Source organism: Entelurus aequoreus, linkage group LG17 (assembly GCF_033978785.1).
Source record: "Entelurus aequoreus isolate RoL-2023_Sb linkage group LG17, RoL_Eaeq_v1.1, whole genome shotgun sequence".
NCBI classification, from domain to species: domain Eukaryota; kingdom Metazoa; phylum Chordata; class Actinopteri; order Syngnathiformes; family Syngnathidae; genus Entelurus; species Entelurus aequoreus.
This window is the reverse complement of record NC_084747.1, coordinates 22,342,956-22,370,175: the sequence shown is the minus strand read 5'-3', so window position 1 is coordinate 22,370,175 and position 27,220 is coordinate 22,342,956. Positions and strand designations below refer to the sequence as shown.

At 43.2% G+C, this 27,220-nt stretch overlaps 2 protein-coding genes across 2 annotated transcripts in view; one reads left to right on the top strand and one right to left on the bottom strand.

The window, feature by feature from the left end:
- The first annotated feature begins 295 nt into the window (after positions 1-295).
- LOC133631937 (endonuclease G, mitochondrial-like) lies at positions 296-7,515 on the top strand. The gene is made up of 6 exons (XM_062024133.1): positions 296-485; positions 968-1,161; positions 1,224-1,365; positions 6,812-6,921; positions 6,992-7,073; positions 7,133-7,515. Exons 1-6 carry the CDS (start codon positions 315-317, stop codon positions 7,328-7,330), a joined length of 897 nt encoding a protein of 298 aa, XP_061880117.1. The 5' UTR covers positions 296-314; the 3' UTR covers positions 7,331-7,515.
- A 511-nt stretch (positions 7,516-8,026) lies between these two features.
- The window catches only part of LOC133632670 (transcription termination factor 1-like), a 31,390-nt gene continuing 12,196 nt past the window's right edge, over positions 8,027-27,220 (bottom strand). The window contains exons 5-11 of the mRNA XM_062025232.1: positions 26,704-26,779; positions 25,089-25,213; positions 20,682-20,877; positions 16,808-16,894; positions 10,040-10,105; positions 9,888-9,970; positions 8,027-9,782 (exon numbers count right to left, since the gene is read on the bottom strand). Coding sequence (XP_061881216.1) covers positions 9,589-9,782; positions 9,888-9,970; positions 10,040-10,105; positions 16,808-16,894; positions 20,682-20,877; positions 25,089-25,213; positions 26,704-26,779 — 827 coding nt within the window. The 3' untranslated portion in view covers positions 8,027-9,588. The remainder of the gene's footprint in view (positions 9,783-9,887; positions 9,971-10,039; positions 10,106-16,807; positions 16,895-20,681; positions 20,878-25,088; positions 25,214-26,703; positions 26,780-27,220) is intronic.

Sequence of the window (27,220 nt, the reverse complement as noted above, 5' to 3'; positions counted from 1 at the left end):
AAACTATAAATAGAAATACAATGTAAAAAAACCCACAGAGGACCACACAACTCACGTAGAGAATACAAGTGAGTCTTAAGACGAGACTGAAACACTCCACTCATTAAAATACTTACATTCATGCTGGGATTTCGTTACTAATTTGGGGAAGTACTAACTATAAATAACTCCTTCATCAAATCGATCATCGCCACATTGCTGCTAGCTAACTACATTTGTTGTTAAAAAGACGATTGCCGCCCAATTTTGAAATCCTGACGTCATCAACGGTGGCCGCCTTTCGTGACGTCATCTACGCGCGCCCTCCAGGCACCATGAGACGCTGGTGGCGCACCGCCGCGACCTTGTCCCTCGGAGCGGTCCTCGGGGCGTCAGCGGGCCGCCTGTGGACGCCCACGCCCGGCGACCAGCACCACCGAGATGGCGGTCTCCTGGCGCAAGTCCCGGTGGCACCGGTACCGCGCGTCCACGCCGCCGAACTGACGGTGCGTGCGTTCGATGACGTCACGCGTCAGTGTTGACGTAGTAGTATGCCGAGAGCTAAATAGCCATTATATTTTTTGAATGTTGCTAGCTGGCTTTGTCACAAGGTGGATGATGACTTTCATTCATTATTAGGACGCTTTAATTCTCTCTTTAAACATGAATATATGTTCCTAATACACAATAGTAATACACAATAATAATAGTCATACACAATAATAATAATAATACACAATAACAATAGTAATACACAATAATAATAGTAATACACACTGAATAATAGTAATACACATTGAATAATAGTCATACACAATAATAATAGTAATAATACACAATAACAATAGTAATACACAATAATACTAGCAATACACACTGAATAATAGTCATACACATTGAATAATAGTCATACACAATATTAATAGTAAGGTATATTCATGGTTCCGATATGAACAAATACTTCAAAATACTTTTTGGTGCCGTCCAGGTGAGTCCAGGTTCTTCTGGCGCGCTGGTGAAATATGGCTTCCCGTCGCTGACCCACGTGAGGACCAGGGAGTCCTACGTCAGCTCGTACGACCCACGGACCAGAACGCCGTCGTGGGTCATCGAGCGGCTCAGCGGCGCCTCCCTCAGCGGCTCGGCGGACAGGAAGCTCTGCGACTTCAAGGAGGACGACAGGTGAGTGCCCGGACGTGGCGCGGCGGCGGATTCGCTGAGCCCCCCGCCGTTTGTCCCCGCAGCCTGCACGTCTACCACCGCGCCACCAACGCAGACTACAGGGGGAGTGGCCTGGACAGGGGTCACATGGCCGCGGCAGCCAACCACAAGTGGAGCCAGAAAGCCATGGAAGACACCTTCTACCTGAGCAACGTGGTCCCTCAGGTACACACCTGCAGTCCTGCTCGAAAGTCTACGTACACTTGTAAAGAACATCATGTCATGGCTGGCTGGAGTTTGCAACTCTTATTTGGTTCAAACACCGATGACATCTATTAAACAGAACAAGAAGCAAGGAATCAGGCAGAGACAGAGTTCAGTTTAGCTCATGAGGAGAACGCGTGGAGCTGCACACTCAGTCACAGTCTCGCCCTACGCTCTAAGGTACGGCTCTATTTATTCAGGATTTCCCCAGTCAGCATCACTGAGGCCGCCTCTAAAAAGGAGTGGTCACACATATGCAAAGCAGCTCCAGTACGCACAATACGTGACGGAATGTGCCGGGGGCCTTGTCTCTGCTTCGTCTGCGTGTTGTCATCTGTTTAATAGATGACATCTATTAAACAGAACAAGAAGCAAGGAACCAGGCAGAGACAGAGGTCAGTTTAGCTCATGAGGAGAACGCGTTGAGCTGCACACTCAGTCACAGTCTCGCCCTACGCTCTAAGGTACAGCTCTATTTATTCAGGATTTCCCCAGTCAGCATCACTGAGGCCGCCTCTAAAAAAGGAGTGGTCACACATATCATGCAAAGCACCTCCAGTACGCACAATATGTGACGGAATGTGCTGGGGGCCTTGTCTCTGCTTCGTCTGCGTGCTGTCATCTGGTCTTCGTTGAGGTACTTGAAGTCCTTGGCTGTTAGTAGGCTAAAACAAAGATAACATCTGCGGCTGAGGCCACCCCTCATATGCCGTGGAAGATAAGAAGTTTTGTCCTTGCACAGATAGAAAAGTCTAACGTGAGCACAATAGATTACTATAGCAACGGCCTTTAAGCATAAGAGTTGTGTGATAACTTGTACATCATTATTCTAACAGCAACACCCAACCTCCGGGCTGATGATTTTAGCTTGTCCTGAACAATTTGGAGCTAATCCTCCTTTTTCATTGTCCCATTTAACGCAGCAAAACAGGCCCAGAGCATAACACTACCACCACCATGCTTGACGGTAGGCATGGTGTTCCTGGGATTAAAGGCCTCACCTTTTCTCCTCCAAACATATTGCTGGGTGTTGTGGCCAAACAGCTCACTTTTTGTTTCATCTGACCACAGAAGGTCTTATCTTTGTCCATGTGATGTCACATGAAACAAAAATGGAGCTGTTTGGCCGGAAAAGGTGAGGCCTTTAATCCCAGGAACACCATGCCTACCGTCAAGCATGGTGGTGGTAGTATTACGCTCTGGGCCTGTTTTGATGCTTTAAAGGCCTACTGAAATGACATTTTCTTATTTAAACGGGGATAGCAGATCCATTCTATGTGTCATACTTGATCATTTCGTGATATTGCCATATTTTTGCTGAAAGGATTTAGTAGAGAACATCGACGATAAAGTTCGCAACTTTTGGTCGCTGATAAAAAAAAAAGCCTTGCCTGTAGCGGAAGTAGCGTGACGTCACAGGTGGAAAGGCCCCTCACATTTCCCCATTGTTTACACCAGCAGCGAGAGCGATTCGGACCGAGAAAGCGCCGATTACCCCATTAATTTGAGCCAGGATGAAAGATTTGTGGATGAGGAACGTGAGAGTGAAGGACTAGAGTGCAGTGCAGGACGTATCTTTTTTCGCTCTGACCGTAACTTAGGTACGCGAAATGGACATTCACAGTGACTTTTATCTCCACGACAATACATCGGCGAAGCTCTTTAGCTACGGAGCTAACGTGATAGCATCGAGCTTAAATGCAGATAGAAACAAAAGAAATAAGCCCCTGACTGGAAGGATAGACAGAAGATCAACAATACTATTAAACCATGGACATGTAACTACACGGTTAATAATTCTCAGCCTGGCGAAGCTTAACAATGCTGTTGCTAACGACGCCATTGAAGCTAACTTAGCAACGGGACCTCACAGAGCTATGCTAAAAACATTAGCTATCCACCTACGCCAGCCCTCATCTACTCATCAACACCCGTGCTCACCTGCGTTCCAGCGATCGACGGCGCGACGAAGGACTTCACCCGATCATAGATGCGGTTGGCGGCCCGGAGACGGTGGAAGTCAAGGTGAGGTTGGCGGCTAGCATCGGCTAGCGCGTCTGCTATCCATCTCAAAGTCCTCCTGGGTGTGTTGCTGCAGCCAGCCGCTAATACACCGATCCCACCTACAGCTTTCTTCTTTGCAGCTTTGTCTTTGACCTTTTTTTTTTACTTAAAGAAAGCAAATTAACATATTATATGAGACTGTTATGTTATGATTATCTTTAACCGAATCACAGCAGTGCTCAAATTAAAAAACAGCATTCCCTCTCATGTGATATTGCTTTAATTAACATTAATGATGTGCACTTTAACAACTAGGCTTACAACTATACCTAATATATAAAGGGGTGGAAAAGTGACTATTACCTGCAGGGCAAACATTAGCTAACCAGAAGGCAATAACAATGTCAACAGAAAACACCTGCTTAAAAGATGTAATACAAATGTCCCTGAGGAATGTAAGGTGGGAGTACTGTAATTACCTAACGTTACATTATTATTTTCCATAACAATTTAGCCCCCTCCACAATATTAACCCGACGTTAAAACAGAACTAGCTATTTATTGATTAGCAATTGCCGAATCATGTAACATTAGCTTAATGCTAAAAAGCCAGGTGACTATCACATTCTGTAACAGACAAATAATTTCATGTAGGCTAACGTTACCTACCTGCTACCTCTGTCTTTTTCTCGTTTCTCCTCTTTTCTCTTTTTTCTTCCCTGGGCACCTGACAGTTTTGGCCGTTTTGACATCCTGTGTTGATTTTTTGATGTGGTAAGAGTCATGATACGGGAAGGGAGGGGGCGCACCGTGCGGGGGGAGAGGGGGGCGTAATGTTGTAACAAATAATATTTCTATTAAATAGGCTTTACTTTGCATTTTAATTAACGTGGGATTATTTTTTGTATTTAGAAATAATAGTACCAACTTTTTTTTCTTTTTTCTCCAACATTTGTGGCACTGGCGTGGCGCCCCCTGATGGACGGCGCCCTTTAGCATTTGCCTATACTGCCTACGCCACGGGCCGGCCCTGGGACCATGTCAGAAAACTGATTAGTGTTCTGTGTCTTGTAATGGTCCTGTATTATTATGTATTTTACAATGTACTGCTTTTATATTTCCTGTATTTTATATTATTACTTGAAACTGTTTTATATTTTAATTTTTTATCCCGTAAAGCGTCTTTGAGTGCTCTGAAAAGCGCTATACTAAATGAAATGTATTATTATTATTATTATTAAAAGCAACACATTTAGCTGAACTGCAGCAATTTAGTGGTCAAGTGGTCAAGCAGAAGCTTGTGGATGGCTACCAAAAGCGCCTTATTGCAGGTCAACTTGCCAAGGGACATGTAAGCTAGGGATGATACTCGAAACCGGTTTTCCCGGTTGTTCGATAAGAAAAGAACCGAGTCCTCGGACTCTAATCCCTTTTTGAGAACCGGTACCCGTTATCGAGACCACTACAGTAAAGAAAAAGAGTTGGTTCTTTATTCGAATCCCTCGGAACGAATCCCATCCCGACCAGAAATGCCCCTTGAGACATCACAAGAATTGACGTCACGTAGCTCAGTCATTAGGCGCTGATAGAGAAAGTAGGAAAAACAATGGAATAATAAAGTTCAGAACAAAAGGTATAATCCAATGAATAACTTTACTGAGAGATTTGAGCAGGGTACAAACACATGACCAACACTTTTACCACCAACCGGAAACATAGCAACCAGGCTAGCATTGATTGATTGATTGAGACTTTTATTAGTAGGTTGCACAGTGAAGTACATATTCCGTACAATTGACCACTAAATGGTAACACCCGAATAAGTTTTTCAACTTGTTTAAGTCGGGGTCCACTTAAATTGATTCATGATACAGATATATACTATCATATATACTATCATCATAATACAGTCATCACACAAGATAATCACATTGAATTATTTACATTATTTACAATCAGGAGTGTGGAGGGGGGGTGGGGTGGGGGGTGGGGGGGGGGGATATGGACATCAAGTAGTGGACATAGAGAGAGAGAGAGAGAGAGAGAGAGAGAGATCAGAAGGCATAAGAAAAAGAATCTGCATTTGATTGTTTACATTTGATTATTAGCAATCCGGGGAGGGTGTTAGTTTAGGGTTGTAGCTGCCTGGAGGTGAACTTTTATAGCACCTCCTTTACGGCAGCTGTCGCAACGTTCTTAAAGCAACCGCAGCACATACATATATATACAACACTGCAGCACATACATATATATACAACACATCTCCCTTTTTTAACTTTTGTTTTTCTTTCCTTGTAAACGTTACAAAATCACACTGTAGATGTGTTGTCTGTCTAATTATAAATAATGCAGACGAGGCGTGTTGGCTGAGTTCTTGACGTTTACTTTCACGGGTGACGACATGCAACAACACTTTTCGGGGCTACCGCGCATTCTCGTCACTCCCGTTGCATGCTGGGTAGCGTAGTCGTTATATTCCCTAGCTCATAACACATCTTTCCCCCTATAAAGAAAGATTTTAACTCAATAAAGTGTATTTCTTTTTTTAGCTTTAACTTTTCATTTTTTAGCATTGTAACCACATTTGCAAACAACTTTTCTCTTCATAGAATTTTCTTTCAATAAAGAAATGAAGTGCAAAAATGTCAAAGCATCGTAACAAACAGTTATGTTCCAATAGCAGCAGAAGTGCACTTTTTGGAGAGCTGTATTATTTTCAGTTTTGTGCCCAAGGGACTGATTTTATTTAACACTATATTATTATTTATACACCTATAGTGATCACAGAGACAGCTTGTTTTTGTGTTACTGTATATATTTGTTTCTCTGAAAAATCCCATTTAATGTACTTTGGGTAACAACAATCAATATTTTTTTTTTAGGGGGGTAACAGTCAATATTTATTTATTTATTAGATTTTATTTTTTTCTTATATAATAAAAGTGAGCTTTTGTTAAACCAAATATTGTGTGTTTTTTTCCATATACAACAACCTATCTGGACTCCATAAGAGAATCGATAAGGAATCGGTTCGATAAGAGGATTCAATAATAGGCTCGAACTCGATAATTTCTTATCAAACATCATCCCTAATGTAAGCAAATATTAACATTGCTGTATGTATACTTTTGACCCTCACATTTTCAGTAGAGCCATAATAAATTCATCAAAGAAGCAAACTTCATGAATGTTTTTTGTCACCAACAAGTATGTGCTCCAATCACTCCAGACAGCCATGACAGGATGTTCTTTACAAGTGTATGTACACTTTTGACCACCACTGTACACACACACACACACACACACACACACACACACACACACACACACACACACACACACACACACACACACACACACACACACACACACACACACACACACACACACGTTGTGTCCGCAGAACCCTCACCTGAACCAGAACGCTTGGAACAATCTGGAGAAGTTGTGCCGCTCTCTGACCAAACGCTACGCCAACGTGTACGTGTGCACGGGTCCGCTCTACCTGCCCAGGTAACACCGCTTCTTGTTAGGGTGTCGGCCGCAGTGGGCGGAGCCTGACGTGAGCAAACTTGACTTTCAGGCAGGAAGCGGACGGCAAGCTTTACGTGCGCTATCAAGTCCTGGGTCGCAATCACATCGCCGTGCCGACGCACTTCTTCAAGGTGGGTGGCGTCCTGCTGACATCGACTGCCGGGTGTTGATGATGACGACGTCTCCGCAGGTGCTGATCCTGGAGCAGGTCCAGGGCGAGGGGGTGGAGCTTCGATCCTACGTTCTCCCAAACGAGCCCGTGGATGAGAAGATTCCTCTGGAGCGTTTTCTGGTTCCCATAGAAACCATTGAGCGGGCCTCAGGACTCCTGTTTGTCCCCAACATCATGAAGAGGAGCGGCAGCCTGCACGCCATCACCACCAAGTGACCCTCGCCATCCAACATGGCGTCCCACCTTCTTGTTTCATACTGTAATCCTAGTAAGAGCCAATTATATTGGATTTCTGTCCCAAATAAAGCTCATAGTTTCATATTTGTGACAAGATGTCCATAAAGTCTTGAACACTACATAAGCAAATAAAACACGTGCAAACCATGGAAAGTGATCATAGAATACATTATTAATACAACAAATGAGAACATCTACATCAGGGGGATCTACTTTACTCATCCACAAGGTAAATAGTTCCACAGTAACAGGTAATAGACAGATATCATCTATTGCTGTATGGCCAGTGATTATACAGGTAATAGACTGATATCATCAGGTAATAGACAGATATCTATTGCTGTTTATATACACACACATATATATATATATATATATATATATATATATACATACATGCATATATGTATACACGCATATATACAGTATGTATGTATATACGCATATATATGCATATTTATGTATGTGTATACGCATATATATATACACACACACATCTATATATATATATATACACGCATATATATTATACAGTATATATACACATATACAAATGTATACATACACGTGTGTACATATATACACACATGCGAATATGTATATATACATATACACACATACATGTATATTCACACATACCAGTGACGTGCGGTGAGGTTCATGTCAGGTGAGGCACTGACTTCATCCCAGTCAGATTTACAAACATGAACCATAAAGAGTATCTTATTCACCATTTGATTGGCAGCAGTTAACGGGTTATGTTTAAAAGCTCATACCAGCATTCTTCCCTGCTTGGCACTCAGCATCAAGGCTTGGAATTGGGGGTTAAATCACCCAAAATGATTCCCGGGCGCGGCCACCGCTGCTGCCCACTGCTCCCCTCACCTCCCAGGGGGTGAACAAGGGTGATGGGTCAAATGCAGAGGACACATTTCATTACACCTAGTGTGTGTGTGATGTTGGAAGCAGATCAGAATCATATCCATATTTAAGTGTTACTTCTTTCTAAACTGCTATAGTCATATAAAGAATAGCTAGTATTCTTCCTTCTTTTGAGTCTCATAGTAAGGTGTTGGCCTTCTAGATTGGAATGTGTCAGAGTAGAGATAACTCGGAGTAGTCTAAACAAAGGGAGTGGGGGGGCGAGGGACAGAGGGAAGATCACGGGACTTCCGGGGGTTTGAGGGGAGACCGAGCTAGACCGGGCTGGGGAATGCTGGTGTGCTGGATTGGTCTCACGTTTGTCCTCTAAGCTTGGAGAATAAACCACAAAATACCAACTGCTGCCTGTTGATTGAATATAAACATCAGCTTATTGCCATAAAAAGGATCTGGGAGAGACTAGCAATTTGCATTTCCCATTGGAGGAACGCTGGTCGACGCAACAGTGACAATCATTGCTACTTTATTATGATCGCTCAGCACAAGAAATACGTTACACACATCCATCCATCCATTTTGTACCGCTTATTCCCTTCGGGGTCGCGGGGGGCGCTGGAGCCTATCTCAGCTGCAATCGGGCGGAAGGCGGGGTACACCCTGGACAAGTCTACACACATACAGTTGTTGACAAAATACACTGTACATTACATACCTCAGCTCACTAAATGTATGATATAATTCATATAGCAATACGGTCTCACTGCACAGCAGGCCAGCAGTTAGCAGAGTCATTGCGCAATCCATGGTGAGGCACAACTGGCTGGTGACTCACCGCAAGTCTCTTCTCACTATTTGAACGGCAAATGTGGAAATTCAGCGATTTTGAATACAAATAATGTAAAACTGGTGAAGTTAAATGGAAAATAACTTTATAGTATAATCACTGGATACATACAACAATTGAATTAGTTTGTTTTCTTCCCATGATGGCAGGTGAGGCGGGGCCTCCCCTGCCTCACCTGCCTGCCGTCACTGACACATACATACATTTGTACACATTTATACATAAAATGGATGTATTATTATAATGAGATATTTTGAGTATGTGAAAGTTGGACTCTGACCTTGTTTACGTCATTGACCATCCTAAAGTCTTTTGAACCAATGAGAATGATCAAGCAGCTCAAGTGTGTACTTCAAAGTGCAATCCATGGTCATTAACCTGAATGACTCAGCACGTCTGCAAGATGGCAGCCATTACACTGTCAGATGAAGTTGGAGGCCAGGTTCCTCATCAAACTGCAGAAGTTGATGGCTCGTCACAATAAAAGCCTCATTATGACACCGCTTCCTGTTCAAAAGTTGAAGGGCTGTGATTGGTTGCCATGGCGCTGACTGTTGTCCACTTGAGTAAAGTCTTCCTCTTCCAGCGAGAAGGCGGCGAGCAGCGGGTCAAAGTCGCGTCCGTGCACTTCCTGCTCCGCCCCCAGCTTCTGCAGCGTCTCCTGGAGGCGTGGCCTCTCGTGCTGATGCAGGAAGTCGATGATTTCTGGGGAGCAGCGCGGTACCATCAGACGGACACGGGGGCAGAGGACAGAGGACAGAGGACACGGGGGCAGAAGACAGAGGACAGACGGGTCGGGGGACTACAAACCTCCGTAGGACAGGCGGAACCAGTTGGGAACTCTGGAAACTTTCAGCCTTTGGAAGATTTCCTGGACTCCGCGTGGAGTCATGCTGGTGGAACACAAGCACAGTCAGAACATTTCAACTGGACCACCTCTGACCTCTGACCTGTGACCTCACCCCACAACCTCCGCCACCTTGTCCCAGTCCACGTCGGCACAGTCGTCCACCTCCATGTTGTACAACCTGCAACATGTCCAATGCCATTAACACACAGGAGGGCTTCCAGCTAGTCCAAGAACATGAGGACGACATGAGAACATGAGGATGACATGAAAAGACTGACAATGTGAAGATTTGGTGAGAAGACAACATGAGAACATGAGGATGACATGAGAAGACTGACATTGTGAAGATTTGGTGAGAAGACAACATGAGCACATGAGGATGACATGAGAAGACAACATGAGAACGACATGAGAAGACTGACAATGTGAAGATTTGGTGAGAAGACAACATGAGCACATGAAGATGACATAAGACAACATGAGGATGACATGAGAAGACAACATGAGAACATGAGGATGACATGAGAAGACTATGAGAACGTGAAGATTTGGTGAGAAGACAACAGGAGAACATGAGGATGACATGAGAAGACTGAGAACGTGAAGATTTGGTGAGAAGACAACATGAGAACATGAGGACGACATGAGAACATGAGGATGACATGAGAAGACAACATGAGAAGACTGACAATGTGAAGATTTGGTGAGAAGACAACATGAGAACATGAGGATGACACGAGAAGACAACATGAGAAGACTGACAATGTGAAGATTTGGTGAGAAGACAACAAGAGAACATGAAGATGACATAAGACAACATGAGAACATGAGGATGACATGAGAAGACAACATGAGAACACGAGGATGACATGAGAAGACAATGAGAACGTGAAGATTTGGTGAGAAGACAACATGAGAACATGAGGATGACATGAGAAGACTGAGAACGTGAAGATTTGGTGAGAAGACAACATGAGAACATGAGGATGACATAAGACTGAGAACGTGAAGATTTGGTGAGAAGACAACATGAGAACATGAGGACGACATGAGAACATGAGGATGACATGAGAAGACAACATGAGAACGACATGAGAAGACTGACAATGTGAAGATTTGGTGAGAAGACAACATGAGAACATGAGGATGACATGAGAAGACAACATGAGAATGACATGAGAAGACTGACAATGTGAAGATTTGGTGAGAAGACAACATGAGCACATGAAGATGACATAAGACAACATGAGGATGACATGAGAAGACAACATGAGAACACGAGGATGACATGAGAAGACTATGAGAACGTGAAGATTTGGTGAGAAGACAACATGAGAACATGAGGATGACATGAGAAGACTGAGAACGGGAAGATTTGGTGAGAAGACAACATGAGAACATGAGGATGACATGAGAAGACTGAGAACGTGAAGATTTGGTGAGAAGACAACATGAGAACATGAGGACGACATGAGAACATGAGGATGACATGAGAAGACAACATGAGAACGACATGAGAAGACTGACAATGTGAAGATTTGGTGAGAAGACAACATGAGAACATGAGGATGACATGAGAAGACAACATGGGAAGACTGACAATGTGAAGATTTGGTGAGAAGACAACATGAGAATGACATGAGAAGACTGACAATGTGAAGATTTGGTGAGAAGACAACATGAGAACATGAAGATGACATAAGACAACATGAGAACATGCGGATGACATGAGAAGACAACATGAGAACACGAGGATGACATGAGAAGACTATGGGAACGTGAAGATTTGGCGAGAAGACAACATGAGGATGACATGAGAAGACAACATGAGAACATGAAGATGACATGAGAAGACTGAGAACGTGAAGATTTGGTGAGAAGACAACATGAGAACATGAGGATGACATGAGAAGACTGAGAACGTGAAGATTTGGTAAGAAGACAACATGAGAACATGAGGATGACATGAGAAGACAACATGAGAAGACAGACAATGTGAAGATTTGGTGAGAAGACAACATGAGCACATGAAGATGACATAAGACAACATGAGGCTGACATGAGAAGACAACATGAGAACATGAGGATGACATGAGAAGACTATGAGAACATGAAGATTTGGTGAGAAGACAACAGGAGAACATGAGGATGACATGAGAAGACTGAGAACGTGAAGATTTGGTGAGAAGTCAACATGAGAACGACATGAGAACATGAGGATGACATGAGAAGACAACATGAGAACGACATGAGAAGACTGACAATGTGAAGATTTGGTGAGAAGACAACATGAGAATGACATGAGAAGACTGAGAATGTGAAGATTTGGTGAGAAGACAACATGAGAACATGAGGATGACATGAGAAGACTGAGAACGTGAAGATTTGGTAAGAAGACAACATGAGAACACGAGGATGACATTAGAAGACTATGGGAACGTGAAGATTTGGTGAGAAGACAACATGAGGATGACATGAGAAGACAACATGAGAACATGAGGATGACATGAGAAGACAGAACGTGAAGATTTGGTGAGAAGACAACATGAGAACATGAGGATGACATGAGAAGACTGAGAACGTGAAGATTTGGTAAGAAGACAACATGAGAACACGAGGATGACATGAGAACATGAGGACGACATGTGAAGACTGAGAACATAAAGATTTGGTGAGAAGACAACATGAGAACATGAAGATGACATGAGAAGACAACATGAGCACATGAAGATGACATAAGACAACATGAGAACATGAGGATGACATGAGAAGACAACATGAGAACACGAGGATGACATGAAAAGACTATGAGAATGTGAAGATTTGGCGAGAAGACAACATGAGGATGACATGAGAAGACAACATGAGAACATGAGGATGACATGAGAAGACTGAGAACGTGAAGATTTGGTAAGAAGACAACATGAGAACACGAGGATGACATGAGAACATGAGGACGACATGTGAAGACTGAGAACAAAGATTTGGTGAGAAGACAACATGAGAACATGAGGATGACATGAGAAGACAACATGAGCACATGAAGATGACATAAGACAACATGAGGATGACATGAGAAGACAACATGAGAACATGAGGATGACATGAGAAGACTATGAGAACGTGAAGATTTGGTGAGAAGACAACAGGAGAACATGAGGATGACATGAGAAGACTGAGAACGTGAAGATTTGGTGAGAAGACAACATGAGAACATGAGGACGAAATGAGAACATGAGGATGACATGAGAAGACAACATGAGAACGACATGAGAAGACTGACAATGTGAAGATTTGGTGAGAAGACAACATGAGAACATGAGGATGACACGAGAAGACAACATGAGAAGACTGACAATGTGAAGATTTGGTGAGAAGACAACAAGAGAACATGAAGATGACATAAGACAACATGAGAACATGAGGATGACATGAGAAGACAACATGAGAACACGAGGATGACATGAGAAGACAATGAGAACGTGAAGATTTGGTGAGAAGACAACATGAGAACATGAGGATGACATGAGAAGACTGAGAACGTGAAGATTTGGTGAGAAGACAACATGAGAACATGAGGATGACATAAGACTGAGAACGTGAAGATTTGGTGAGAAGACAACATGAGAACATGAGGACGACATGAGAACATGAGGATGACATGAGAAGACAACATGAGAACGACATGAGAAGACTGACAATGTGAAGATTTGGTGAGAAGACAACATGAGAACATGAGGATGACATGAGAAGACAACATGAGAATGACATGAGAAGACTGACAATGTGAAGATTTGGTGAGAAGACAACATGAGCACATGAAGATGACATAAGACAACATGAGGATGACATGAGAAGACAACATGAGAACACGAGGATGACATGAGAAGACTATGAGAACGTGAAGATTTGGTGAGAAGACAACATGAGAACATGAGGATGACATGAGAAGACTGAGAACGTGAAGATTTGGTGAGAAGACAACATGAGAACATGAGGATGACATGAGAAGACTGAGAACGTGAAGATTTGGTGAGAAGACAACATGAGAACATGAGGACGACATGAGAACATGAGGATGACATGAGAAGACAACATGAGAACGACATGAGAAGACTGACAATGTGAAGATTTGGTGAGAAGACAACATGAGAACATGAGGATGACATGAGAAGACAACATGGGAAGACTGACAATGTGAAGATTTGGTGAGAAGACAACATGAGCACATGAGGATGACATGAGAAGACAACATGAGAATGACATGAGAAGACTGACAATGTGAAGATTTGGTGAGAAGACAACATGAGAACATGAAGATGACATAAGACAACATGAGAACATGCGGATGACATGAGAAGACAACATGAGAACACGAGGATGACATGAGAAGACTATGGGAACGTGAAGATTTGGCGAGAAGACAACATGAGGATGACATGAGAAGACAACATGAGAACATGAGGATGACATGAGAAGACTGAGAACGTGAAGATTTGGTGAGAAGACAACATGAGAACATGAGGATGACATGAGAAGACTGAGAACGTGAAGATTTGGTAAGAAGACAACATGAGAACATGAGGATGACATGAGAAGACAACATGAGAAGACAGACAATGTGAAGATTTGGTGAGAAGACAACATGAGCACATGAAGATGACATAAGACAACATGAGGCTGACATGAGAAGACAACATGAGAACATGAGGATGACATGAGAAGACTATGAGAACGTGAAGATTTGGTGAGAAGACAACAGGAGAACATGAGGATGACATGAGAAGACTGAGAACGTGAAGATTTGGTGAGAAGTCAACATGAGAACGACATGAGAACATGAGGATGACATGAGAAGACAACATGAGAACGACATGAGAAGACTGACAATGTGAAGATTTGGTGAGAAGACAACATGAGAATGACATGAGAAGACTGAGAATGTGAAGATTTGGTGAGAAGACAACATGAGAACATGAGGATGACATGAGAAGACTGAGAACGTGAAGATTTGGTAAGAAGACAACATGAGAACACGAGGATGACATTAGAAGACTATGGGAACGTGAAGATTTGGTGAGAAGACAACATGAGGATGACATGAGAAGACAACATGAGAACATGAGGATGACATGAGAAGACAGAACGTGAAGATTTGGTGAGAAGACAACATGAGAACATGAGGATGACATGAGAAGACTGAGAACGTGAAGATTTGGTAAGAAGACAACATGAGAACACGAGGATGACATGAGAACATGAGGACGACATGTGAAGACTGAGAACATAAAGATTTGGTGAGAAGACAACATGAGAACATGAAGATGACATGAGAAGACAACATGAGCACATGAAGATGACATAAGACAACATGAGAACATGAGGATGACATGAGAAGACAACATGAGAACACGAGGATGACATGAAAAGACTATGAGAATGTGAAGATTTGGCGAGAAGACAACATGAGGATGACATGAGAAGACAACATGAGAACATGAGGATGACATGAGAAGACTGAGAACGTGAAGATTTGGTAAGAAGACAACATGAGAACACGAGGATGACATGAGAACATGAGGACGACATGTGAAGACTGAGAACAAAGATTTGGTGAGAAGACAACATGAGAACATGAGGATGACATGAGAAGACAACATGAGCACATGAAGATGACATAAGACAACATGAGAACATTAGAATGACATGAGAAGACAACATGAGAACACAAAGATGACATGAGAAGACAAAATGAAGATGATGTGAGAGGATGACATGAGAAGACAACATGAGGATGACATGAGAAGACAACATGAGAACATGAAGATGACATAAGACAACATGAGAACACGAGGATGACATGAGAAGACTGAGAACGTGAAGATTTGGTAAGAAGACAACATGAGAACACGAGCATGACATGAGAACACGAGGATGACATGAGAAGACAACATGAGAACACGAGGATGACATGAGAAGACAAAATGAAGATGATGTAAGAGGATGACATGAGAAGACAACATGAGGATGACATGAGAAGACAACATGAGAACATGAAGATGACATAAGACAACATGAGAACACAAGGATGACTTGAGAAGACTGAGAACGTGAAGATTTGGTAAGAAGACAACATGAGAACACGAGGATGACATGAGAACACGAGGACGACATGTGAAGACTGAGAACATAAAGATTTGGTGAGAAGACAACATGAGAACATGAGGATGGCATGAGAAGACAACATGAGCACATGAAGATGACATAAGACAACATGAGAACATTAGGATGACATGAGAAGACAACATAAGAACACGAGGATGACATGAGAAGACAAAATGAAGATGATGTGAGAGGATGACATGAGAAGACAACATGAGGAGGACATGAGAAGACAACATGAGAACATGAAGATGACATAAGACAACATGAGAACACGAGGATGACATGAGAAGACTATGACAATGTGAAGATTTGGTGAGAAGACAACATGAGGATGACATGAGAAGACAACATGAGAACACGAGGATGACATGGGAAGACAACATGAGGATGACATGAGAAGACAATATGAGAACATGAGATGAAACAAGAAAACATGATAAGAGAGGATGGGAACAACATGAGAACATTAAAGGACGACATGAGAAGACAACATGAGAACATGAAAAACATGAAAAACCGATACGAGAACATGACGACACAAAAAACAAGATGTGATTAAAACAAGGAGACGAGATGAGAAAATGAGAAGAAAACAACCTGAGAAGAGAACCCGAGGAGATGACAAGAAGAGATGACGCAAGGAAAAAATATGAGGAGACGTGATGAGAACATGAGCAGGTGACAACATGAGAAAAAGGTTCTGCTGTGGTCTTACGTATCAATCAGGTGGATTTTGGCCTTCACTCCTTCAGTTCCTCCACCAAAGTAGGTTTTTGAGAGTCTGAGGTTCAGGATGCTGAACCTGAAGCAGAAGCAAACACTTCATCTTCAGCTGGACCTTCTAGAACCAAGCAGCCATCTTTTTCTTCCTGGTGCTGACCGGGAAGGACACGCCCGAATATGCACACGCACGGACCACACTTGACAAGAACCATCTACTGCAAGTCCTCAGACACTTGACAAGAACCTTTTACTGCAAGTTCTCATACACTTGACAAGAACCATCTACTGCAAGTTCTCATACACTTGACAAGAACCTTTTACTGCAAGTCCTCATACACTTGACAAGAACCTTTTACTGCAGGTAAATTTCTGAACTACTGTGTGGAACAATTTCCCTTGTGGATCATTAAAGTTTGTCTAATTCTAAGTTCTCGGACACTTGACAAGAACCATTTACTGCAAGTCCTCGGACACTTGACAAGAACCTTTTACTGCAAGTCCTCGGACACTTGACAAGAACCATTTACTGCAAGTCCTTGGACACTTGACAAGAACCTTTTACTGCAAGTCCTCGGACACTTGACAAGAACCTTTTACTGCAAGTCCTCGGACACTTGACAAGAACCATTTACTGCAAGTCATTGGACACTTGACAAGAACCTTTTACTGCGAGTCCTCGGACACTTGACAAGAACCATCTAATGCAAGTCCTCATACACTTGACAAGAACCTTTTACTGCAAGTCCTCGGACACTTGACAAGAACCTTTTACTGCGAGTCCTCGGACACTTGACAAGAACCATTTACTGCAAGTCCTCGGACACTTGACAAGAACCATTTACTGCAAGTCCTCGGACACTTGACAAGAACCATTTACTGCAAGTCCTCGGACACTTGACAAGAACCTTTTACTGCAAGTCCTCGGACACTTGACGAGAACCATTTACTGCGAGTCCTCAGACACTTGACAAGAACCTTTTACTGCAAGTCCTCGGACACTTGACAAGAACCTTTTACTGCGAGTCCTCGGACACTTGACAAGAACCTTTTACTGCAAGTCCTCAGACACTTGACAAGAACCTTTTACTGCAAGTCCTCGGACACTTGACAAGAACCTTTTACTGCAAGTCCTCGGACACTTGACAAGAACCTTTTACTGCGAGTCCTCGGACACTTGACAAGAACCTTTTACTGCAAGTCCTCGGACACTTGACAAGAACCTTTTACTGCAAGTCCTCGGACACTTGACAAGAACCTTTTACTGCGAGTCCTCGGACACTTGACAAGAACCTTTTACTGCAAGTCCTCGGACACTTGACAAGAACCATTTACTGCAAGTCATCGGACACTTGACAAGAACCTTTTACTGCGAGTCCTCGGACACTTGACAAGAACCTTTTACTGCGAGTCCTCGGACACTTGACAAGAACCTTTTACTGCGAGTCCTCGGACACTTGACAAGAACCTTTTACTGCAAGTTCTCGGACACTTGACAAGAACCATTTACTGCAAGTCCTCGGACACTTGACAAGAACCTTTTACTGCAAGTCCTCGGACACTTGACAAGAACCATTTACTGCAAGTCCTTGGACACTTGACAAGAACCTTTTACTGCAAGTCCTCGGACACTTGACAAGAACCTTTTACTGCAAGTCCTCGGACACTTGACAAGAACCATTTACTGCAAGTCATTGGACACTTGACAAGAACCTTTTACTGCGAGTCCTCGGACACTTGACAAGATCCATCTAATGCAAGTCCTCATACACTTGACAAGAACCTTTTACTGCAAGTCCTCGGACACTTGACAAGAACCTTTTACTGCAAGTCCTCGGACACTTGACAAGAACCATTTACTGCAAGTCCTCGGACACTTGACAAGAACCTTTTACTGCAAGTCCTCGGACACTTGACGAGAACCATTTACTGCGAGTCCTCGGACACTTGACGAGAACCATTTACTGCGAGTCCTCGGACACTTGACAAGAACCTTTTACTGCAAGTCCTCGGACACTTGACAAGAACCTTTTACTGCGAGTCCTCGGACACTTGACAAGAACCTTTCACTGCAAGTCCTCAGACACTTGACAAGAACCTTTTACTGCAAGTCCTCGGACACTTGACAAGAACCTTTTACTGCGAGTCCTCGGACACTTGACAAGAACCTTTTACTGCGAGTCCTCGGACACTTGACAAGAACCTTTTACTGCGAGTCCTCGGACACTTGACAAGAACCTTTTACTGCGAGTCCTCGGACACTTGACAAGAACCTTTTACTGCAAGTCCTCGGACACTTGACAAGAACCTTTTACTGCAAGTCCTCGGACACTTGACAAGAACCTTTTACTGCGAGTCCTCGGACACTTGACAAGAACCTTTTACTGCAAGTCCTCGGACACTTGACAAGAACCCTTTACTGCAAGTCCTCGGACACTTGACAAGAACCATTTACTGCAAGTCATTGGACACTTGACAAGAACCTTTTACTGCGAGTCCTCGGACACTTGACAAGAACCTTTTACTGCAAGTTCTCGGACACTTGACAAGAACAATTTACTGCAAGTCCTCGGACACTTGACAAGAACCTTTTACTGCAAGTCCTCAGACACTTGACGAGAACCTTTTACTGCAAGTCCTCGGACACTTGACAAGAACCTTTTACTGCAAGTCCTCGGACACTTGACAAGAACCTTTTACTGCGAGTCCTCGGACACTTGACAAGAACCTTTTACTGCGAGTCCTCGGACACTTGACAAGAACCTTTTACTGCGAGTCCTCGGACACTTGACAAGAACCTTTTACTGCGAGTCCTCGGACACTTGACAAGAACCTTTTACTGCGAGTCCTCGGACACTTGACAAGAACCCTTTACTGCAAGTCCTCGGACACTTGACAAGAACCATTTACTGCAAGTCATTGGACACTTGACAAGAACCTTTTACTGCGAGTCCTCGGACACTTGACAAGAACCATCTAATGCAAGTCCTCATACACTTGACAAGAACCTTTTACTGCAAGTCCTCGGACACTTGACAAGAACCTTTTACTGCAAGTCCTCGGACACTTGACAAGAACCTTTTACTGCAAGTCCTCGGACACTTGACAAGAACCATTTACTGCAAGTCCTCGGACACTTGACAAGAACCATTTACTGCAAGTCCTCGGACACTTGACGAGAACCCTTTACTGCGAGTCCTCGGACACTTGACGAGAACCATTTACTGCGAGTCCTCGGACACTTGACAAGAACCGTTTACTGCGAGTCCTCGGACACTTGACAAGAACCTTTTACTGCGAGTCCTCGGACACTTGACAAGAACCTTTTACTGCAAGTCCTCGGACACTTGACAAGAACCTTTTACTGCAAGTCCTCGGACACTTGACAAGAACCTTTTACTGCGAGTCCTCGGACACTTGACAAGAACCTTTTACTGCGAGTCCTCGGACACTTGACAAGAACCTTTTACTGCGAGTCCTCGGACACTTGACAAGAACCTTTTACTGCGAGTCCTCGGACACTTGACAAGAACCTTTTACTGCAAGTCCTCGGACACTTGACGAGAACCATTTACTGCGAGTCCTCGGACACTTGACAAGAACCTTTTACTGCAAGTCCTCGGACACTTGACAAGAACCTTTTACTGCGAGTCCTCGGACACTTGACAAGAACCTTTTACTGCAAGTCCTCGGACACTTGACAAGAACCTTTTACTGCAAGTCCTCAGACACTTGACAAGAACCTTTTACTGCAAGTCCTCGGACACTTGACAAGAACCTTTTACTGCAAGTCCTCGGACACTTGACAAGAACCCAAACATTCTGGACCAGCAGAACTACACCAATTGAACACATCATTCCTCACTGACCATTTCCTGCGGCACTTGAGCCAGTCTCTGGTCTGGACCTCCAGGCTGATCTTCCTCCACGGCAATTTATTACACAGCTGTTCTCGAGTCAGACCAGAACCCGCTGGATTCTTCTGGACCACAACCGCAAGGTAAGCTTTGACAGCCTTTTTCAACTTGGACACTTCGTCGGAAGTCCAGGGACCTAGATTGGACGCTGAGGAAATACACATGAGAGGACAACATGAGAACATTACATGACATCAGAAGACAACATGAGGACGACATGAGAACATGGCATGAGGAAACAACAGGAGAACATGAGTAGACGGCATAAGAACATGACAAGATGACAGGAGAAAACAACAGAAGACATGAGAACATGAGGAGAAGACATGAAAACATGAGTAGATTACATGAGAACATAAAATTACATGAGAAAAAAAGGGCGGCATGACAGGATGTCATGAGGACGACATGAGAACATGGCATGAGATGACAACAGGAGAGCATGAGTAGACCACATAAGAACATGAAAAGAAGACAGGAGAAAACAACATGAGTAGATGACATGAGAACATAAGATGACATGAGAAAAAAAGGGCGGCATTAGGACATTAGAAGACAACATGAGGATGACATGAGAACATGGCATGAGAAGACAACAGGAGAGCATGAGTAGACCACATAAGAACATGAAAAGAAGACGGGGAAAACAACATGAGTAGATGACATGAGAACATAAGATGACATGAGAAAAAAAGGGCGGCATTAGGACATTAGAAGACAATGTGAGGATGACATGAGAACATGGCATGAGAAGACAACAGGAGAGCATGAGTAGACCACATAAGAACATGAAAGGAAGACAGGAGAAAACAACATGAGTAGATGACATGAGAACATTGGAGACAACATGAGAACATAAAATGTAATGACAAAATAGGACGGCATGACAGAGCGACAGGAAAGGATGAAGAGACGAGGTGAGAACATGAAGACAACATGAGAATATCGAGACGACATAAAAACATGAAAAGATGACAGAAGAAAACATGAGTACATGAGTAGATGATATAAAAACATGAGAACACTGAGAAGGCGTGAGAAAATGAGGACCCAACATGAAAACATTGAGACGACATAAAAACATGCAAAGATGACACGAGAAACCAACATGAGAAGAAGACATGAGAACATGAGCGGACGACATGAGAACATGAATAGACAAGATGAAAACATGACAACTTGAAGACCACATGTGTACTGGAGAGGACTTAGGAACATGAGAAGATGACATGAGAAAACATGAGAACACGAGCGGACGACATGAGAACATGAATAGACAAGATGAAAACATGACAATTTGAAAACCACATGTGTACTGGAGAGGACTTAGGAACATGAGAAGATGACATGAGAAAACATGAGAACACGAGCGGACGACATGAGAACATGAATAGACAAGATGAAAACATGACAACTTGAAGACCACATGTGTACTGGAGAGGACTTAGGAACATGAGAAGATGACATGAGAAAACATGAGAACACGAGCGGACGACATGAGAACATGAATAGACAAGATGAAAACATGACAATTTGAAAACCACATGTGTACTGGAGAGGACTTAGGAACATGAGAAGATGACATGAGAAAACATGAGAACACGAGCGGACGACATGAGAACATGAATAGACAAGATGAAAACATGACAATTTGAAAACCACATGTGTACTGGAGAGGACTTAGGAACATGAGAAGATGACATGAGAAAACATGAGAACACGAGCGGACGACATGAGAACATGAATAGACAAGATGAAAACATGACAACTTGAAGACCACATGTGTACTGGAGAGGACTTAGGAACATGAGAAGATGACATGAGAAAACATGAGAACACGAGCGGACGACATGAGAACATGAATAGACAAGATGAAAACATGACAACTTGAAGACTGCATGAGTACATGGAGAGCACTTAGGAACATGAGAAGATGACATGAGAAAACATGAGAACACGAGCGGACGACATGAGAACATGAATAGACAAGATGAAAACATGACAACTTGAAGACTGCATGAGTACATGGAGAGCACTCAGGAACATGAGAAGATGACATGAGAAAACATGAGAACACGAGCGGACGACATGAGAACATGAATAGACAAGATGAAAACATGACAACTTGAAGACCACATGTGTACTGGAGAGGACTTAGGAACATGAGAAGATGACATGAGAAAACATGAGAACACGAGCGGACGACATGAGAACATGAATAGACAAGATGAAAACATGACAACTTGAAGACTGCATGAGTACATGGAGAGCACTTAGGAACATGAGAAGATGACATGAGAAAACATGAGAACACGAGCGGACGACATGAGAACATGAATAGACAAGATGAAAACATGACAACTTGAAGACTGCATGAGTACATGGAGAGCACTTAGGAACATGAGAAGATGACATGAGAAAACATGAGAACACGAGCGGACGACATGAGAACATGAATAGACAAGATGAAAACATGACAACTTGAAGACCACATGTGTACTGGAGAGGACTTAGGAACATGAGAAGATGACATGAGAAAACATGAGAACACGAGCGGACGACATGAGAACATGAATAGACAAGATGAAAACATGACAACTTGAAGACTGCATGAGTACATGGAGAGCACTTAGGAACATGAGAAGATGACATGTGAAAACAACATAAGACCACATGAAAACATAGGAGACATGTCAAGAGAAAACATGAGAAAATGACATGAGAAAACATGAGAACCTGAAGACAACATGAGAGTATGACCATATGACATGAGAAGACATGAGAACATGAGGCTTCAGAACATGCAAAGATAACACAGGAAAACAACATAACACATGAGAACATGAAGAGACGACATGTGAACATAAGAAAAAGAAAAAACATGGAGACAACATGAGAAGAAGACAAGAGAACATGAGCGGACGACATGAGAACATGAATAGACAAGATGAACAAATGACAACCACATGATGACATGGAAGACTTAGAAACATGACAAAACAACATAAGACCACATGAAAACATGAACAGATGACGAGAAAACATGAGACTATGAGAAGACGACGTGAGAACATAAGTAAAGGACATAAAAACATGAGACGACGACATGAGAACATGAGGACGGCTGGACAGGACGACATGAGGACACGAATAGACAAGATGAGGACATTAGTAGGCGAGATGAGAACCCAACATGAGAACAGGGAGAAGACATAACACGCAATGATGTCAAGAGAAAACATGAGAACATAAGTAGACATGAGAACATGAGCGGACGACATGAGAACATGAATAGACAAGATGAACAAATGACAACCACATGATGACATGGAAGACTTAGAAACATGACAAAACAACATAAGACCACATGAAAACATGAACAGATGACGAGAAAACATGAGACTATGAGGAGACGACGTGAGAACATAAGTAAAGGACATAAAAACATGAGACGACGACATGAGAACATGAGGACGGCTGGACAGGACGACATGAGGACACGAATAGACAAGATGAGGACATTAGTAGGCGAGATGAGAACCCAACATGAGAACAGGGAGAAGACATAACACGCAATGATGTCAAGAGAAAACATGAGAACATAAGTAGACACGAGAACATGAGCAGACGACATGAGAACATGGAGAAGACATGACAAAATGAGGACGGCTGGACAGGACGACATGAGGACACGAATAGACAAGATGAGGACATAAGTAGGCGAGAGGAGAACCCAACATGAGAACAGGGAGAAGACATAACACGCAATGATGTCAAGAGAAAACATGAGAACATAAGTAGACATGAGAACATGAGCAGACGACATGAGAACATGAATAGACAAGATGAACAAATGACAACCACATGATAACATGGAAGACTTAGAAACATGACAAAACAACATAAGACCACATGAAAACATGAAGACATGAGAAAATGAGGACGGCTGGACAGGACGACATGAGGACACGAATAGACAAGATGAGGACATTAGTAGGCGAGATGAGAACCCAACATGAGAACAGGGAGAAGACATAACACGCAATGATGTCAAGAGAAAACATGAGAACACAAGTAGACACGAGAACATGAGTAAACAAGATGACGGATGAGGACAACATGAGAGTATGGAGACGACTTAAAAACATGACAAGATGACATGAGAACATGAGACTTCAGAACATGCAAAGATGACACAGGAAAACAACATAAGAACACACGAGAACATGAAGAGATGACAGGTGAACATAAAATGACAAGAACAGGAAAAAACATGGAGACAACCTGAGAACATGACATGAGAACATGACATGAGAACATGACATGAGAACATGACATGAGAACAATAAGAATACTTACACATGGTTACAGAGCGTTTCTGTAAAGCGTAAATGCTGCGGTCCATCAGCTTGGAGATCTTTCTCCAATTGTTACCATAGAACTTCTGCAACGTGACCAGCTGATCAAGTTCCTCCTTGGAGAACCTGCACACAGGTGGAACATCAGCATGCACACAGCTGGAACATCAACAACACACAGCTGGAACATCAACATGCACACCTTCCACAACACACATCTGGAACATCAACATGCACAACACACAGGTGGAACATCAACATGCACAGCACACAGCTGGAACATCAGCATGCACACAGCTGGAACATCAACAACACACAGCTGGAACATCAACATGCACACCTTCCACAACACACATCTGGAACATCAACATGCACAACACACAGGTGGAACATCAACATGCACACCACACAGGTGGAACATGCACACCACACAGGTGGAACATCAACGTGCACACCACACAGGTGGAACATCAACGTGCACACCACACAGGTGGAACATGAACATGCACACCACACAGGTGGAACATGCACACCACACAGGTGGAACATGAACGTGCACACCACGCAGGTGGAACATGAACGTGCACAACACGCAGGTGGAACATGAACGTGCACAACACACAGGCGGAACATGAACGTGCACAACACACAGGCGGAACATGAACGTGCACAACACACAGGCGGAACATGAACGTGCACAACACACAGGCGGAACATGAACGTGCACAACACACAGGCGGAACATGAACGTGCACAACACACAGGCGGAACATGAACGTGCACAACACACAGGCGGAACATGAACGTGCACAACACACAGGCGGAACATGAACGTGCACAACACACAGGTGGAACATGAACATGCACACCACACAGGTGGAACATGAACAACACACAGGTGGAACATGAACAACACACAGGTGGAACATGAACGTGCACAACACACAGGTGGAACATGAACATGCACAACACACAGGTGGAACATGAACATGCACAACACACAGGTGGAACATGAACATGCACACCACACAGGCGGAACATGAACATGCACACCACACAGGCGGAACATGAACATGCACAACACACAGGCGGAACATGAACATGCACAACACACAGGTGGAACATGAACATGAACAACACACAGGTGGAACATGAACGTGCACAACACACAGGTGGAACATGAACGTGCACAACACACAGGTGGAACATGAACATGCACAACACACAGGTGGAACATGAACATGCACACCACACAGGTGGAACATGAACATGCACACCACACAGGTGGAACATGAACGTGCACACCACACAGGTGGAACATGAACATGCACACCACACAGGTGGAACATGAACGTGCACACCACACAGGTGGAACATGAACGTGCACAACACACAGGTGGAACATGAACATGCACAACACACAGGTGGAACATGAACATGCACACCACACAGGTGGAACATGAACATGCACACCACACAGGTGGAACATGAACGTGCACAACACACAGGTGGAACATGAACATGCACAACACACAGGTGGAACATGAACATGCACACCACACAGGTGGAACATGAACATGCACACCACTAAGCAGAGCAGCTGAACCTTCTCTCACCTTCCCATGTGGTTCATCTTGTCAAGCTTTTTAGCCTTCACAAAAACCTCCCAACACGTCCTCGGGATTCCATTTGCTGGACACACAACAGACCACCACGTAAACACAAACATAGTGTGTGTGTACAAGCTAGTACACAGTATCTAGAACTTAGAGTGTGTACAAAGTAGATTACAGTATCTAGGACTTAGTGAGTGTACAAAGTACAAAACAGTATCTAGAACATGGTGGGTACAGGGTAGAACACAAAATCTAGAACATAGTGTGTACAAGGTAGATTGCAGTATCTAGAACATAGTGAGTGTACAAAGTAGAACACAATCTAGTACATGGCTTGTACAGGGTAGTACACAACAGTATCTAGAACATACTGAGTGTACAAGGTAGATTACAGAATCTCGGATTTAGTGAGTGTACAAGGTAGCACACAGTATCTAGTACATAGTGAGTGTACAAGGTAGATTACAGAATCTCGGATTTAGTGAGTGTACAAGGTAGCACACTGTATCTAGTACAT